The sequence below is a fragment of the Alosa pseudoharengus genome, unplaced genomic scaffold (genome assembly GCF_046254945.1).
Source record: "Alosa pseudoharengus isolate Yale_2024_CS ecotype anadromous, Long Island Sound unplaced genomic scaffold, YU_APseudo_1.1 YU_APseudo_1.1_scf_11, whole genome shotgun sequence".
Lineage (NCBI taxonomy): Eukaryota > Metazoa > Chordata > Actinopteri > Clupeiformes > Clupeidae > Alosa > Alosa pseudoharengus.
In genome coordinates, this window is record NW_027468576.1 from 17,681,462 (window position 1) to 17,698,961 (window position 17,500).

The window sequence follows — 17,500 nt, forward strand, 5'->3', positions numbered from 1 at the left end:
AGTCGCTCGTATCTCGTCTGACTCTCTCGTCCGTCTGCGTTTGGCTCCTGTGTCCTCAGAGAGCCCCTTTGTCTCGCTGGTCCCTGACTTCACTCACACGGAGCAGGCAGAGCTGGACGAGGTGCGGGAGTTCATGGTCGACATCGACGCCTTCCCCGGCGTCAACGTTGTCTGGCACAAAGATGGAGTTCCTCTCGGCGGCAACTCTGCGGAGATGACCACAAACCTCTATACGATCAGCGAGACGAAGTGAGTATCATATCAGTTTATGCTTCTTCTAGATTGTCTTCTATATTGCACTGTGCTTTGTCTTAAATAATGCATCTTAAATAATAAATAATACATCAGCGTTGGAAAATGTGGATTGTTATTCAAGTAATGCTTTATTTGTTAGAATTTCCCCAGCGATTTTCAAAGTCAAATTCCCCTTCATAACTTAATGGCGGCCATTTTGTTTTTGTGCAGATACCAGAGCGTTCTGACCCTGATCCGCGCAAAGGGCGAGGACAGCGGCAACTACACGGTCAGGGCTGAGACCCGGAACCAGAGCAGCAGCTTCAGCTTCTCCCTGCAGGTCAAAGGTGAGCAAGTCCAGGAATCCTCTCTGATGTTACAACCGCCATCACTGCCCGCCCTCCTCCCCCATCCATCCATCACTGTCTCTCAGGCATGCATGCACGCACGGACATACTGCATCTGCAGGTTCTCTGGTTCTCTGAGGGAGCCCAAGTGCTTGGCATTGACAAGCTGATGATGATGATGAAGTTTTTTTGGACAGCACTGTTGGGCAGCATTTCCAAGAAACGCATGAAAAGCACACCTTAAATAGACAGTGGTTATCTGCCATGCCCAAATAAGCATAACCCCTTTGTCTTTGCCTTTGTTTCATATTGCTGGCTTCTGTCAGTTTGTTACCAAATGATAATTGTCAAAAATGTTCCTATGGATAGGCAGAGAAGTCTCAGAACAAAGCCGTCCTGTCAAAGATAACTTATCGCAAATTGGAATAAATATCTTTTATCTTTTAAAACCTTATATTTTACTGTCTATGGACTGAACCACATTTGATCTATTTTCAGCCATGCATTTCTCAGTCTTTCTTTACCCATAAGCCCTTGGGTTGACCCACTGTGTCTGTGTCCCTCTTGCAGTCCCTGCAGTCATCGTGGAGATGATGGACCTCCACCACGGCTCCGCCACGGGTCAGTCAGTCGTGTGCATCGCTGAGGGGGAGCCCTTGCCAGAAGTGGAGTGGCTCATCTGTAAGAACATCAAACAGTAAGTAGACCTTCCCCAGCAGATCGCCACAGTCCTGTCTTCCTGCACCCTCATTGCCCCATCAATCTCTAACTTGCTTTTCTCTCCTTCTCTCTTCTTTTCTCTTCTCTATGCTTTTTGAACCTTTTTCTTATTTATTTCCTTCCTTTCTTCCCTCCTTCCTTCCTCCCTCTTTCTCCTTTTTTCCTTCTTTTTATCCATGTTATTTCTCCATCTTCTCTCTTTCCTCTCCCTGACACTGAGATATATTTAGTATCATCTGCTATTACATGACTTCATTCTGTCATCATGGTCACCCTCTCCCCCCTCCTGCCCCGCCCTTCTCCCCTCAGCTGTGCCAATGACTCCACCCAGTGGAGCCCGCTACCTGCCAACTCCACTGAGATCACCGTGGACACGCACATCAACCAGGACGTGCAGCTGGAGAGCCAGGTGATCTTCGGCCATCTGGAGAACACGCTGGCCGTCCGGTGCCTGGCCAAGAACGGCATGGCCACCGTCGCCCGGGAGGTCAAGCTGGTGACCAGCGGTAAGCGTTCCAAACAGTCCGCAAAGACATGACAGATGACTTCATGGTGATCTTTTTTCTTTTTTTTTTTGAAAAAAGAACTCGCTGTGGGAATTGGGTGGGAAGGAAAGTTATGAAAGACACAGAGAGACTCTTTTACGCTGCTCTCTCAGAGAGAGTTATGGGAGGACACTCTTTCACTTCTCAGTGATCATCTGGCTGTAGTCAAATATTTCTTTGTATTTAGATACATATTCAAATATGGCGTGATGTACTCTTTCTCCCTCAAGTCTATTTATCTCAAATTTGCATTCGCTTTTAATAATGAACTCTGCCGTTGCCTGAAGGCATTTTATATCAGCTCTTTTATTTGTCTGTGTTCAGAGACATTTGGGTTTCTGGACAGCTCATTAAAATGGCATCCTCCTGAAAATGGGGGTGGCTTTCAGAGACTTAATGATCCTCCATGTTGTATCCACTTTCCCCGAGGTCATCAGTTAGCTTCACCCTTTCTCTGTGTTATGTTAGCCTCCCCACCAGTCAGTCCATTTAGACTTGACAGACTGATAACCCTGCGAGTGAGTGTGTGTGTGTGTGTGTGTGTGTGTGTGTGTGTGTGTGTGTGTGTGTGTGTGTGTGTGTGTGTGTGTGTGTGTATATCTGTGTTGCTCATGTTGTGTGTGTGTGTGTGTGTGTGTGTGTGTGTGTGTGTGTGTGTGTGTGTGTGTGTGTGTGTGTGTGTGTGCATATCTGTGTTGCTCATATTGTGTGTGTGTGTGTTGCTCATGTTGTGTGTGTGGGTGTTGCTCATGTTGTGTGTGTGTGTGTGTGTGTGTGTGTGTGTGTGTGTGTGTGTGTGTATCTGTGTTGCTCATGTTGTGTGTGTGTGTGTGTGTGTGTGTGTGTGTATATCTGTGTTGCTCATATTGTGTGTGTGTGTGTGTGTTGCTCATGTTGTGTGTGTGTGTGTTGCTCATGTTGTGTGTTTCGTGCCTCAGGTCCTCACTCGGAGCTGACCGTGGCAGCTGCTGTGCTGGTGTTGCTGGTCATTGTCATCATCTCACTCATTGTGCTGGTCATTATCTGGAAACAGGTACTCATTCACTCACTCACTCACTCACTCACTCACTCACTCACTCACTCACTATCACTCACTTACTCACACACTCCCTCACACATACATCTCACACACCCACTCCTACCCTCTCAATCTCTCACATCTCTACACACTCACTCACTAATGGAGTATCTCACTCTTGCTCTCACTCACACACTTACTCCATTCACTCACCAGTGCATCTACTCCCCTCATTTAGTCCCTCATTCATTAATCTCACTCACTCATTCATTAATCTCACTCACTCACTCACGTCAGAGTCACCCTCTCACATTTATTCATACCTTTATTCATGTGATCATACATACATTTGTAGTTCCGTTCAGTTCTCCCGTACAATCAGGGGTGAGACTGGGAAAACTGCACTGAGATCAGTTAATGAAAGGGATTTCACACCAGAGTTTCCCTTTCCCTCCCGCCCCCCTCTCTCTCTCTTTCTCTCTCTCCCTCTCTCTCTCTCTCTCTCTCTCTCCCTCCCTCTCTCTCTCTCCTCTACAGAAGCCACGCTATGAGATCCGGTGGCGGGTGATTGAGTCGGTCAGTCCCGACGGTCACGAGTACATCTACGTGGACCCCATGCAGCTTCCCTATGACTCCCGCTGGGAGTTCCCTCGTGATGGCTTGGTTCTGGGTAAGCGGACCTCAGCCTGTCTGTTCAAGCTCTGCCCTTTGCGTTAGGTCCATGTTCATCCCAGCTAGTTATATGGCAGACGTGGCAAATGTCAGTGGACTGAAAAGCCATTTAAGTGTACACAAAACACAACACGCCAATACTTTCTCTCTCTCTCTCTATCTCTCTCTCTCTCTCTCTTTCTCTCTCTCTCTATCTCTCTCTTTCTGTCTGTCTCTCTTTCTGGCTGTAATCTAAGTGTGGTCTTGTTGCGGTCATACCCCAGTTACATTCTGGTTGGTCTCTGGATGGGCTGCGGTCATGTTGTGGTCAGATTCCAATCAGACTGAGGCCGTGATGTTTCACTTCATTTTAACCATAAGAGGGAGGGAGAGAGGAGGAGGTCATCTGGATGGGTGGGGACCAAGAGAGAAGGAAGAGTAGCAGAGAGGGATGAAAGAGGAAAGAGTGCAGAGGAGAGAGATTGAAGGAGAATGGGAGAAAGAGAGGGAAGGAGGGGTGAAGTGTGTAGCTTTTAGTGAGCAGCTCAGTGATCAAAGAGACTCCCTCTCCCTTTGGGAAAAGTCGTAAAACACGGTCTGGTCTAAAAAGCTCAAACATGACAGTACGTCTGTGTTAGTGTCTGTGTCTATGTTTATGTCTCTGTGTGTGTATGTGTTTGTGTTTGCGTCTGTGTGTATATACTGTGTGCTATGCATTTGTCAGTGTTAGATTGTTAGATATTCAATCTGTAATGAATCTACTGAGAAACAAATGATAGAGTAAATGTGTGTGTGTGTGTGTGCGTGTGTGTGTGTGTGTGTAAGAGAGAGAGAGATGGGAATGTGACACTGATTATTCTCTTGGCTTCTCTCTTTATCTTCTTTTTTGCTTTCTCCTTTTTTTTCTCTCCCTCTCTCCTTCTCTCTCTCTCCTCTCCCAGGTCGTATTCTGGGCTCGGGGGCCTTTGGGAAGGTGGTCGAGGGCACGGCCTACGGGCTCAGTCGCTCCCAGCCTGTCATGAAGGTGGCTGTAAAGATGCTGAAACGTGAGTCTGCTGCACCACCACCACTGCAGTCAATCTGCCAGCACCCTCCCCTCCCCGACCCTATCAGCCCTTCACTATCTCCCTTTTAGAGCAAAACACAGTGTAGGGCTTTTATCTTAAAATAATGGCTTCAATCTCTCTCTCTCTCTGTCTCTCTTTCTCTCTGTCTGTCTCTCTCTCTGTCGCTCTTTCGGTCTCTCTCTCCTTCTTTCTCTCTCCTTTCTCTCCCTCTCTCTCTCTCTCTCTGTCTCCCTCGCCACACAGCGACGGCTCGTTCCAGTGAGAAACAGGCGCTCATGTCTGAGCTGAAGATTATGACCCACCTGGGCCCGCACCTCAACATTGTCAACCTGCTCGGAGCCTGCACCAAGTCAGGTGACTGCAGATACAAACACACACACACACACACACACACACACACACACACGAACGTACACAGACACACCCAAAGTCACATACTCTGTTTGCCTGGACATCAACCCATACTTACACATCTGTAGTTACATGCATCAGTACATGCCAACAGACTTCATGATGTCATTTAAACACACACACACACACACACACACACAAACACAACATGCAAACCAGGCTAAGGCTAAGTTAGTGGGGAGTCCACTCCAAACACACGTCTGGAACAGTGGAGTGGTAGCCAGCAGCAGGGTGTGTTTTCGCTGGGCAACTGCTCTGGTCAGCCTGCTCCGAGGCTGAGGAATGTTAACAGGCTGGTGTTTTTTATTGACCTGTTCAAGGGGCCTGCTTCACTGCAGGGGCTTTTAGGGGCTTTTATGAGCCCCTGATAACACCGACATGCAGACTAATACCAGCTTCTCTCTCTCTCTCTCTCTCTCTCTCTCTCTCTCTCTCTCTCTCTCTCTCTCTCTCTCTCTTTCTCTCTCTCTCTCTCTATCTCTCTCTCTCTCTCTCTCTCTCTCTCTATCTCTCTCTCTTTCTCCCTCTTTCTTGGCCCTGTCTCTCATCCTCTCCCTGTCTCTGTTTCTCACCCTTTATTTCTCTGTTCCTTTCTCTCTCTTTCTCTCATATTCTCTTTCTCTCTCGGCCTCTTTCTCTTCTACCTGCTACAGGGCCCATCTACATCATCACTGAGTACTGTTTCTATGGCGACCTGGTCAACTACCTGCACAAGAACCGCGACAGCTTCCTGAGTCACCACCCAGAGAAGGGCAAAAAGGAGCTGGACATCTTCGGCATCAACCCCGCCGACGAGACCAGCAGAAGGTGGGTCACAGCACCGTCCACTGCCCACATCCACCCACCCACCCACCACCCACCTGCTGTTTCCCTCCCCAGAGAATATGTTCAGTCCACTCACACAAAGAGATGGCATCCACCCACGCCAGGAGAGTGTGTGTGGGGGGGCAGCCCTTTGACATTGAGATGACCTTCCCCCATACACCCACCCACCCCTGCCACCACCTCCACCCGCTGTTTACCTACACTGAGAATGCACTCAGTGCCTCGCCATCAGCGCCCAGGAGAACACAGTGCCGTCTGCACCCACCCACCTACCCTGGGCAGTGAGGGGCTAATTTGTTTGTAATTGAGTTAACCTTCCGAACAGGGTGCCCATTGAGATATAAATATGAATCTGTCCCATGATCCTGATCCCTGGTCTGCGTCCCAGAGCCAGAGTTACGTTTGCCTGTCCATCAAGGGCCCTCACTCAGAGAGGCCTCTTCGGTTGGGCAACCGCGAGCACCTCGTGCTCCATCATGGGTGTTTCAGATGGCCGCGGACGAGCCCCAGGGTGACAGTCGGCTCTTTGTGGAGCGGCAGCCGAGTCGAAGGCACTGCTTTTTTTTATTTTTTTTTATTTTTTTTTTGAGGGGAGCGAAGAGGTCTGCCTGGCGTCTCTGCATAATCGAATCTCGAATTATCGAATCGAGCACTCTTAGATTTCCACCTAATCGAATCAGCGCTGTTTAGCACCCATTCATTACTGAAGAGCCGCAGTGACAACTCGGTGGATTCAGTTGGAGGGGGGTGGCAAGCAGGTCTAGGTGCTTAGAGAGAGAGAGAGAGAGAGAGAGAGAGAGAGAGAGAGAGAGAGAGAGAGAGAGAGAGAGAGAGAGATGGAGATAGAGAGAGTGACTTCATGGTGATCTAATCTCCCTAAACTCCACTCGGAGGCATCTCCTGGAGGACCCCACATCCTGTCCTCACCCTGACGGGAAGCGGGGTCACCTGTGTCTGGCTGGCCAGCAGCGTCCTGCTGTGTCATACCATTAATGGACTGCTAGCCACGGAGCAGGACTAGTGATGTCACTGACCGCAGCTCCCCTGTGGGTCTTCCTGAGTAACAGCTGGCTGAGATGAGGTCATCGCTCTCCGGGAGCCGCCCACTCGTAAACAATGAGGTTATTGCGCAGCGATGGTCATTTCATAGTGAAGTCTGACAACATGTTGACAGGGAACTAATCATGAGATCATTGAATTTGGTGTGCTCCCATGCCTGATGGTGTGTCCTGTTTTTGTGTGTGTGTGTGTGTGTGTGTGTGTGTGTGTGTGTGTGTGCTGCAGCTATGTGATCCTGTCGTTTGAGGGTAAAGGGGACTACATGGACATGAAGCAGGCGGACACCACCCAGTACGTGCCCATGCTGGAGATGAACCAGGCCTCCAAGTACTCACACCTGCAGGGCTCCGACTACGACCACCCGCCCTCTCAAAAAAATGGTACACACACCTCCTCCACCTCCTCTTCATGCCCCCTCTTTCACCTGCTTCCTCCTCCCACACTCCCATGAGCAACTCAACCACAACACACCACCACCTCCCTCTCCTCCACCTCATTCTCCTCTTCTAAAGTTCTTCTCCACCTCCAACCACAACCGTCCACCCTCTCAAAAGCAACCTGACCCTCCCTCTTCTTCTCCTTCTCTATGCCCTACTCCTCCTCCTCCTTCTCTTCCTCCCTCTTCTTCTCCTTCTCTATGCCCTACTCCTCCTCCTCCTTCTCCCTCTTCATCATCTTCTTTTCCTACTCCACATCCTCCTCCTCCTCCTCTCCTAACCACCCACAGTTCCACCTTCCCACACTTTCATCCTCATCCCTATTCTAGTCTTTCTTGCTCTCCTTTTCATCATCTCTGTTTCGCTCTCTCTCTCTCTCTCTCTCTGTTTATCTATCTTTCTTGCTCGCTGTCCTCTCACATTTTCCCTCTCCACTTTCCTTTCTCCTTCCCATGCGTCCTCTTTTCCTCTCTATGTTTTGCTCTGGTCACTTCTGGCTCAGCTCGAGTGCCCACTTTGGCTCGGTCCGGCCGCGGTTCGCCAGTGAAGTTTAGCCAGCGATAGCGAAGGGGGTCCACCCTTCTTCAGCTCTTAAATGGGGCATTGCCTTCCGTGTACCCTTCAATTTTGGAAAGTAATTGCAGCGCGCGTGTCTTAATGCATACTTTGCCCTGCCATCGGTCAGAGCCCGGACTGCACGGCTATAGATGTGCTATAAATATGCTTTGTGTGTGTGTGTGTGTGTGTGTGTGTGTGTGTGTGTGTGTGTGTGTGTGTGTGTGTGTGTGTGTAAGTGTGTGTGTTCTTTGAGCAAACACAAACACACATGAGTTTCGTGGGTAGCCTGTGCTGAGTCATTCAGTGGTGAGAAACCCTGACATTCTCTCTCCTTGTGTGTGTGTGTGTGTGTGTTTGTCCCTGTAGAAGGTGAGGGAGAGAGTCTGCTCTCCGATGACAGCAACGAGGGCCTCACCACCATGGACCTCCTCAGCTTCACCTACCAGGTGGCCCGGGGCATGGAGTTCCTGGCCTCCAAGAATGTGAGTACGAGTCTCAAGTTGCCCCATGCATTTCCAGCTACAGAAACACCTCATAACAAAACAACTCATAACAAAATCACAACAATACTAGACAAAGTGATTTTGCAAAAGGAGAAAGTTTAATCAATTTGGACGTACAAGAATTAAAGCATAAAATTCCTCATACCACCATTTAAAGTACCGTGTGGACAGAAGTGCAAGGGTCCGTGATAGATTTTTGACAAGCAATACTTGTGATGATATATTGATCATTATGATGGTTAAGTTTCATTGAAGTAGCTTTTGAATAGTGCACTGTATCATACTGTGGTGGTGGTAGTGTAGGGGAAAAGTCGAAAAGCTGAAAGTTGTGGGTTCAGTTCCCGGCCTCCACCGCTGTGCCCTTGAGCAAGGCACTTAACCCCAAGTTGCTCCTGGGACAACGTAATACCTTGTAATATAGTTGACATATGTAAGTCACTTAGGACAACAGTGTCTACTAAATGCAATGTAATGTACTGTACTTTTGTCAGTGACCAGGCAGCATCTAAAACCAGTGCTTTCAGCCCTGCTGAGATTCACCCTGCCTTTTTGGCAGTAGGTGATTTGTGCATTAGTGGTGTTACTCGAGGCTGTCATTTTGCTGCAAACAGCAGTGCACATTAGCCCAGTGCCTGGTGATGACCTTTTTGTGTACAAGTGTTTTGGGTGAGGGTGGGAGTGGTGGAGGATCCATCTGCGCCGCATGTTTTCTATGCTAACCGCTAACATGATGGCAGGTTACAGGGTCCGGGGGCCTTGTGTTTTCTGAAGATGACAGCTCTGCTGACGGGCCCTCGGCGCTCTAATGGCGGGGTTAGCGATAGCCGTAAATGTGTAGGCTGAGCTCACTCCAGCGCAGAGGCTAGCGAGACCTAAATAGCGCTCCGCGGACTGTCATTACCTCCCTCCGCTGCAGCGCCGTGATTACATGGTAGCAGCAGCAGCAGTAAGCTACTAATTCAGTATTACACTGATCATCCCTGCCCCCCCCCCCCCCCCCCCCCCCCGACTGCGTGAACGCTGGACAGCGGAGGAGAGTTTTCCCAAGGACAGAGAGAGAAACCCCAAAAGCCAGAACGTCTAAACGAGTCCAAGACCGAGACCACCAAGAGAGGAGGGAGGGAGGGAGGGAGAGAGTGCAAGAAAAGAAAATAAATAATGGCCTTTTGAAAGGAACAAGAATGAGGAGCAAGAAAAGAGAAGACAGTTGAAGTATGTGAATGAGATCGGGACAAAAGGAGACTTTCACAAAAGAGTGGCGTGTGTAGTAGAAAGGAAATGTAAGGTGGGTCATTCTGAGGCTTAGTGAACGAGTGAATGACATAAGTTGAGTGAATGAATGGACAGGAGTAAATGAATAAACGAATGAATGGAGGTTCACTGAGTGGGCGTCTAGTTTATCTTCCGTTCTTCACACACCTCTCTCTCTCTCTCTCTCTCTCTCCCCCTCAGTGTGTGCATCGGGACCTGGCCGCCAGAAATGTCTTGCTCTCCCAAGGAAAGATAGTCAAGATCTGTGACTTTGGCCTGGCCAGAGACATCATGCATGACAACAACTATGTCTCCAAAGGAAGCGTGAGTGAGATAGTGTTTTTACGTGTGCATCTGAATGTGTATGTATGTGTGTGTGTGTGTGTGTGTGTGTGTGTGTGTGTGTATGTGTGTCAGCATGCAGTTGTGTGTCTTTATGTAGATGCCTGCTTGTGTGTGTGTTTGTGTCTGTGAGTGTGTGTGTGAGAGAGACATGGTGTAACATGTGTATTGTTTCCCACAGACATTCCTGCCTGTCAAGTGGATGGCTCCAGAGAGCATCTTTGACAACCTGTACACAACCCTCAGTGACGTCTGGTCCTACGGCATCCTGCTGTGGGAGATCTTCTCTCTCGGTAAGCCTCAACAGTCCTGAGGTCAGGGTTGAACTTGAAAAATGCTTCTAGAACCTGACATCATGGAATGAGAACTGATCTCAGGGAACCTGGGAACATACAGAAAGATCTTATATTGATGACATGCTAATGTCTTTCTATTCTTGTATTTCGTTTGTCCTGTAGGAGGAACTCCTTACCCAGGCATGGTGGTCGACTCAAGCTTCTACAACAAGATCAAGAGTGGCTACAGAATGGCCAAGCCTGAGCATGCATCTGAAGTCGTGTATGTCCGCTACTGTCATGTTATCTAAAGATCTTCTGATATGAATGTCCTTCTTTTATCTGAAAGATGCGTCAGGGGTTAAATTATTATTCATCATGTGCAAAGATGTTCTATATTCAGTGCGCTTAAATGCTCAAACTCAATTTTCTTATTTTCAACATTTTTATGGTCAGTGGCACTTACAGTATGATGAAGTGCTCCACGTTAAAGTTTGAAGCACTGAATAGTCTAGTTGTCTCAGCTCAATGTCATGCTCAGCTCATGTTCGTTTTGGCCTGAACTGCAGTAGTGGCTCTGTGTATTTTAACATAGTTCTGTTAAGCCTGGATTCAATCATACAGTAAATTGAAGTTAAGAATGTTGAACTGAGATGATAGTCTAGTTGGTGTGTGTGTGTGTGTGTGTGTGTGTGTGCGCGTTTGTGTATTAACTGGTGTGCTCGCTGTTTTGCAGCTATGAGATGATGTCGAAGTGCTGGAACAGCGAGCCAGAGAAGAGGCCTTCCTTCCTGAGCCTGAGTGAGACTGTGGCATCGCTACTGCCTGCAGGATACAAGAGGGTATGTCTCAACCACCTCCCCTATCTCTCTCTTTCTCTCTCTTCTCTTTGCATTTCTCCACTACACCTCTCTCTCGCTCCCTCTCTCTCTCACACACACACACACACACACACACACACACACACACACGCACTCTCTCTCTCTCAGACACACACCCACACACACACTCTTTTTACTCACACAGCTCCTCTCTCATTATACACACCATGACCTTTAACCTTTGAATAATCCCCTTCTTACTCCCTTTTCCCCTCTCGTACCTCTATCTCCCACTCTTACTCCGCCTTCTTACCTTTTCTCCTCTTTCTCACACTCTCAGACGGACACGGGTCAAGATCCCCCCACCCCCTTAACATTCTCTCTGCGATCCATTTCTCTCACTCCATCTATCATTTTGTCCTTTTTTTCTCATCCTCCATTTTGGAGCCACAGGGATTCCTTAATTCCCTCCTAAGCACCAATAAAATGGTGAACTTATCCATCCTAGTGCTGTTGCGGAACGCTTACCACTTCCTGTCGTTTAAGCGTGCCGTGTTTCCTACGGGCTTTTGAGACAGAAAGAGAGAGAGAGAGAGAGTAGACTCTCTTAGACTCAGAGAAAGAGAGGGAGAGAAAGAAGCAGTTTTCCAAAGAGAGAGAGGAGAGAGAGAGAGCCCTTAGCTACGTGTGCGTTTCCGAGGCCTCTCTGTCAGTGATTAGCGCTGCTGCCGTCGCCGCTGGCGTTCCTGCTGGCTAACACCCCTGCCGATCCGCGGTACAGCCGAGCGCCCCAGCAGCCGACGCTAACGACGCCTCACCAAGCTCAGCCCCCGCGGCTCAGCCATAACTGCTCTATTAAAACTGACGCCACATATGGCACTTCAAACTCCGTTTCCCAGTGGCACTAGGGGCCAAGGTTGGTTTGTTTCTCTCCCTCTGCTGTGGAATAACTAGCTCCTGTTATAGCGCCTCTGGCTGGGGTGTGGTGGGAAGTGTGGTCGGTTTACAGGCTTCCTAAAGGCTGGTGGGGAGAGAGAGGGCCAGCCGCAGATCAGCTGCTGTAATGGAGCATACGTCTGACTGGGTGGAGCATGTGGCAGCCTAGGGTACCATTACCCATATTTTATAGGGGCAGGTAGTGCTTTCCTCCGCTGTGCCGCTTCAAGAAGATTGGCATTGGCTGCTTTTGCATAAAATTGGGTGTATAATTTTTGGTAAAACTTTAAATGGAGGCCACAGGCAATGGAATTGTGTCTATTTAGAGGATTTAAAATCTCTGTAGAGATCCTGAAATCTCCAAAATAGATATAATTCAATCAACTAAATGTGTATATTTGTACAAAATTGAACATCTGGCACAAATAGTCACCAAATTCTGCATCTTTGCTGTACTTCATGCATGGAAGTGAGAGAAGCATTCGATTTGAAATTTAAAATATGAACTTTTCAGGCCACAACAACTATCATAGGCTGCAGTGTCTCATGTATTATGTTGCATAACCAGCCACAGCCCGTTTATAAATCATAATTCCTGAGCTGAGGTTTCAATGTCTATGTTTAGCAGAAACAAACCAGACATGACCCAACAGTGCCCTCTACAGATATCCTGAGGACATAACAGTCTTCCTCACTCTGCTCTGAACCTCTGACCCAGTATATAGTAAGACACATAAACCTGTACATTTCCATCCTCACGTTGTCTGTTCTGTCCTATTGTCTCACCTCAGAGCTACGAGCGAATGAACCATGACTTCCTGAAGAGCGATCACCCGGCGGTGACCCGCGTGCAGCACATGGGCGGCAGCATCGTTGGCATCGACGACGATGACAACTACATCGGAGTCACCTACAAGAACCAGGGCAAGCTGAAGGACCGCGAGAGTGGCTTCGACGAGCAGCGCCTCAGCTCGGACAGCGGCTACATCATCCCTCTGCCCGACCTGGACCCGATGTCCGATGAGGAGTACGGCAAGAGGAACCGCCACAGGTAACCCTCCCATCCCCACCCCCCAAACGTATGCATTACCACCGCCTCTCCACACACACAGAGGCTGATGATAATACCCACATCTGGAATATTTAACATATCACTTTGGACAAAAGTGTCTGACAATAAACCATATAATGATAACCATATAAATGACAATTATGCAATTATGACAATAATATTATAAACATATATTGAAACATAAACATATACATACTGTATCAGTGCCTAGTCCAGGCCAGGTCTGTTTGGACCAGTTTTCTTCTCTTCCTGGATCCATGTCTATTGGACTATAAATACTGTGGCATCCATTTTATCTTCATGTTTGTAGTTGTACACAAATGTCATGCACAGAGTGACTAGATTTGTCCTATGTGTTACTGTGATGCTGTGACGTTGCAATGCTATTCCATACTATGACCACTAGGTGGCATCTCCAGACCATGTTCCATGCCTCCCTCCCTTCCTCCCTACTAGTTTAACCATGTAGGTAAAAAGTAGAGTAGAGAAAGGGAAAGTAAAGATTAATCTAAAATTTTAATATTGGAGTTTAGAAGTATTGTCTAGTTTCAACCATTAGGCTTTGTAGATTAGATCAACTCTTAAACCAGGAGATGAGAAACTAGCGGAATTGGTTCTAAATGGAATAAAAGAGCTCAATGTTAATCATTCAAATGTGAGCATCTATTGTAATCAAATCCCATGATCATCAGCAGAAACCTCACCACTCTGTCCCTCCCTGTAGCTCACAGACGTCTGAGGAGAGTGCCATCGAGACCGGCTCCAGCAGCTCCACCCTGGCCAAGCGGATGGAGGGCGAGACTCTGGAGGACATCACCCTGCTGGACGAGATGTGCCTAGACTCCAGCGACCTGGTGGAGGACAGCTTCCTGTGATCCCCAGCCCACCCAGGACAGTCCTCCAGAGTGGACACTGTGGTTACGATGCCACACTGTGGAGGGTGAGGTGGGGTGTGAGGGCGTAGGAGTAGAGACTACAAGCTAAGCTACTACCAGCCCGTCTGCTCCCCATCCAAAGAACACTCTGAAGAAAACCCCCCCCCCCCCCCCCCCAACTCCTTCCTCTTCATCTCACTCCCCCCTCCTGGTTTCCACCCTTGAAATCCCTCCTCGGATCAAAAACAAACCACTTTGCTTCCTCTGTGGTGAAGAGCCATCAGTGACACCCCGTGCGTGTGGATTCCTTTCGCTCGAACATTGCCCCGAGGACTGGAGGACTGACTGAGAATGGAGACTAACTTTCAAGAAGTTTTCAGCGGCAAAAGTGTTAACAATGTCATATCTCCCATTCTCTTGAATCACACACTCAAGATTATACAATAGCCTATGGACATACAATACGTGTGTGTGTGTGTGTATATGTGTGTGTTTTTAATGTACAGAATTTCAGTGGGCATTCCTGACGCAGCGAGATAAGCAAGGACGCATCGAAGACCTGAACAAAAGCAGCAAAACGGACTTAAACCAACATCAGGACCTCTTTCTTTTGTAGTCCATTAAGACTGTCAAAAACCACTACAGACATTTATTTAAACAAGAAAAAAAGCATCAGATGGTCTCTCCAGATCCATCATCACACAGTCCGGACCTTTGTGGTATTCAGCATGGACTGCATGTCAATTCCCTCTCAGCCACACACACAATGTTCCTCTGGCACCAGTTGACTTCCAATAAGGACCAATAACTTTGAAATGAAAAGCACAATCGCTGAACTATAAATCTATGTTTTTATAAGCAATCGTAGTGGTCAACTATTGAATACATGCCGTTTGAATTTATTTTTTTACTTTCTAGCACATATAAATATGTATTATTTGTGAATATTAGATTAGTGTCTCTCTCTCTGTGTGTGTGTGTGTGTGTGTGTGTGTGTGTGTAAGAGAGTGAGTGAGTGTGTGTATGTGAGTGAGTGTGTGTCTGTGTGTGTAAAGAGGTTTTTTTTTTGTAAATGAAGAATATGACTTAGGTTTATAAGTTGCATGCACCTCTGTGACTTAGACCTTTTGTAAAATACACCATGATACCGTTTTAAAATCACCCAAGTGGAACCCAAGTAGCACAGCAAAAGGCATGCTTATTTTCACAGTAGACCAAAGCAGAATAACTAGCATCATATCTCAATTTCATTGTCTCCAGCATCATTAGGTCCTTAGTTTTGTCATCATACTGCTAAACTATTTCATTTGTATTTGGTCTATATTTTCTTATTTTAGTCATCATTATACTTACAAGTGTCCTACTATTTCCTACAACCAAAAGCAATACTTATATTAGCTTTATGTTAACCTGTGATATACAGAAACATTTTGAGAAATGGCTGCCATCAGCTGCCATTATAAACCAAACGAGTCAAGGTACATACCAACCTATTATTGTGAATAAGCTGGATAATGTTCTGATGCTGTATGTAAAAATTGAGTGCTTCCTTCAACCATTATTCTGAGGAGCGAGAATGATGATGATAACAATATGCTTTATAGTTATACGGTTGAGAGTTTATAGTGTGTGTTGCTAGATTTGGAGTGGTGGCTTTGCTGGAGATCGAACGTGCTGGAACTAAGAACTGACCGACGGAATATCACCTGGAGGGATCACTTTGGCTCCTGCCATATTACGCTGAGACGGTTGATCAAGGATCAAGTTGTGACTTTTTTTTATTGGACTTGTGAGCATTGTGACAGCAAACACCCAGGATAGACACTTCTTCAAAACGTGTGAGGTGACGGCGGAAATGGCCTCATAGAAGACGTTCTGTGCAGATGGGTTTTAGCAGCTCTGTGATCGGACCTTCTCCAGCATGTTAAAACAGACCAAAGCAGTTAGGCAGGGGGGGACAGTATGCCAGATCAACTCATGCCTCCACAGGCTGCTTCTATACACGACTGGGTCTCTACGCGGCAGCCATGGTGTAGCAGATGTTGAACAGAAGTCAGTGTGTTTTTCTTGTTGTTATTGTGACATTGTCTGTCTCATCTTGCTTTCTTATGTAAAATTTGAATCTTTTCGTTTGGACGAGAAGCTTGTGTACAAGCCCAGTGAAAATCACTTTCCACAAGCGTCCATAGTATACCTTTGTTATTTCATACAGTATTTTAGCAAATTATTGAACATGGCGTAAGCGTTCATGTGACATTGTCGTCAAATGGTTTAAAACTGATTTCACTAGACCCAGCCCGCTAGCATTCGGAGCTGATACCCCTTCAAGTGTGTAAATGGAATGAAATGCTTTCTGTGTGTTTTGCTTTTGTGAATATCCTCGTTTGAAATTCCCAGCTATGTCACTGCCCGGCGCTCTCTGACCCTACTGCTGACTGTGATATACCTCACAGGCATATTGTATACTGTTGCACTTTTCCCCCCTCTAGTTTTCGCCCTTTGGGTTAGTTTTTGTTTGAACTGAGGAGTTGCTGTTGCTGTGAGCATTTTTGTGTCTGTTTCTGTGGCGACATGAATGTTGAAGTTGGGGAGAAAGGGTGAAGGGAAGATAAAGGTATGAAGTGTATTCCAAGGTACAGTATGATAGTTACTCCCAATACCAGAAGTTATCCTCCTGATTTGTAATATGCGTTATGATTATGTACATTCAGATGATCTATATTTCAATAAATGATTTAAACAATGTATATTTAACTACTGCTTCATTTCTCAATGTTCATATTGCCTCATTTTTGTTTGTTTGTTTAAAGGGTAGTTTATTTGTATCTAAGAAGACACAGAAAGCAAATTTATGAAATTCCCGTACTGTTTGTGTCCGTATATAGATATGTTGTAATTCAGCTGTTTATCATAAATAGATGTCAAAATTCAGATTAAAATTGGCCTCTAAAAATAGAGATTGTCAAACTTGGGGTCGATTTGGGTCCTATTCTGGAGTGGGAGCCAGACTCGTGTCTGGGTCAGGTGCATTCTGGGTATTCCATTCCACCCTCCTGGCATGACCCCGGTGAGTTGAAGTGAAAAACCCCCACTGCAAAAAACACTGAGAAGAATACAAACCACAAAAATGCCTTTAATCCCAGAATGCAATTGATGGTTACCGTTGTTTAGGACACATTTTTAAGTTACAGTTAAAGGTATTTACCAGACATAACAACGCAATGTGGAGGGATGTGGACACAACCTCAGCTCCTCCACACCCTCACTATTGTATATGCCATTGTTGGAGTGGCATTTACAGTAAATGTCACGTTGCCTCAACAGTTTCACACTGATGAATTGAACCAACAATAATTTCACACTGTGTTGATTCACACAAAAGCATGCAAGTTTGTTGCAAAGTTTGATTTCTGAGATTCTGGTCCCATCTCAGACGGCATCTTTAACACACCAACACAAGTCTCTGACACACCAATCAGGCATGCACATAGATAATAAATTCCTCCTTATTTGCCTTGATTGCTATTATAGATTTCACCAGAGCTCTTAGTGT

At 46.8% G+C, this 17,500-nt stretch overlaps 1 protein-coding gene across 2 annotated transcripts in view; it reads left to right on the top strand.

Annotated features, from left to right (window-relative positions):
- Positions 1–16,694, top strand: part of pdgfra (platelet-derived growth factor receptor, alpha polypeptide) — a 27,341-nt gene extending 10,647 nt beyond the window's left edge. For both annotated transcript variants that reach the window (XM_076278196.1, XM_076278197.1), the window contains exons 13-29: positions 60–249; positions 466–581; positions 1,152–1,278; positions 1,611–1,807; positions 2,785–2,879; positions 3,402–3,534; positions 4,457–4,561; positions 4,826–4,936; positions 5,647–5,800; positions 7,103–7,257; positions 8,239–8,354; positions 9,828–9,950; positions 10,150–10,261; positions 10,427–10,526; positions 10,980–11,085; positions 12,792–13,051; positions 13,797–16,694. In XM_076278196.1, the coding sequence (XP_076134311.1) occupies positions 60–249; positions 466–581; positions 1,152–1,278; positions 1,611–1,807; positions 2,785–2,879; positions 3,402–3,534; positions 4,457–4,561; positions 4,826–4,936; positions 5,647–5,800; positions 7,103–7,257; positions 8,239–8,354; positions 9,828–9,950; positions 10,150–10,261; positions 10,427–10,526; positions 10,980–11,085; positions 12,792–13,051; positions 13,797–13,947 (2,351 nt within the window). In that variant the 3' untranslated portion in view covers positions 13,948–16,694. The remainder of the gene's footprint in view (positions 1–59; positions 250–465; positions 582–1,151; positions 1,279–1,610; positions 1,808–2,784; positions 2,880–3,401; positions 3,535–4,456; positions 4,562–4,825; positions 4,937–5,646; positions 5,801–7,102; positions 7,258–8,238; positions 8,355–9,827; positions 9,951–10,149; positions 10,262–10,426; positions 10,527–10,979; positions 11,086–12,791; positions 13,052–13,796) is intronic.
- Positions 16,695–17,500: the final 806 nt, after the last annotated feature.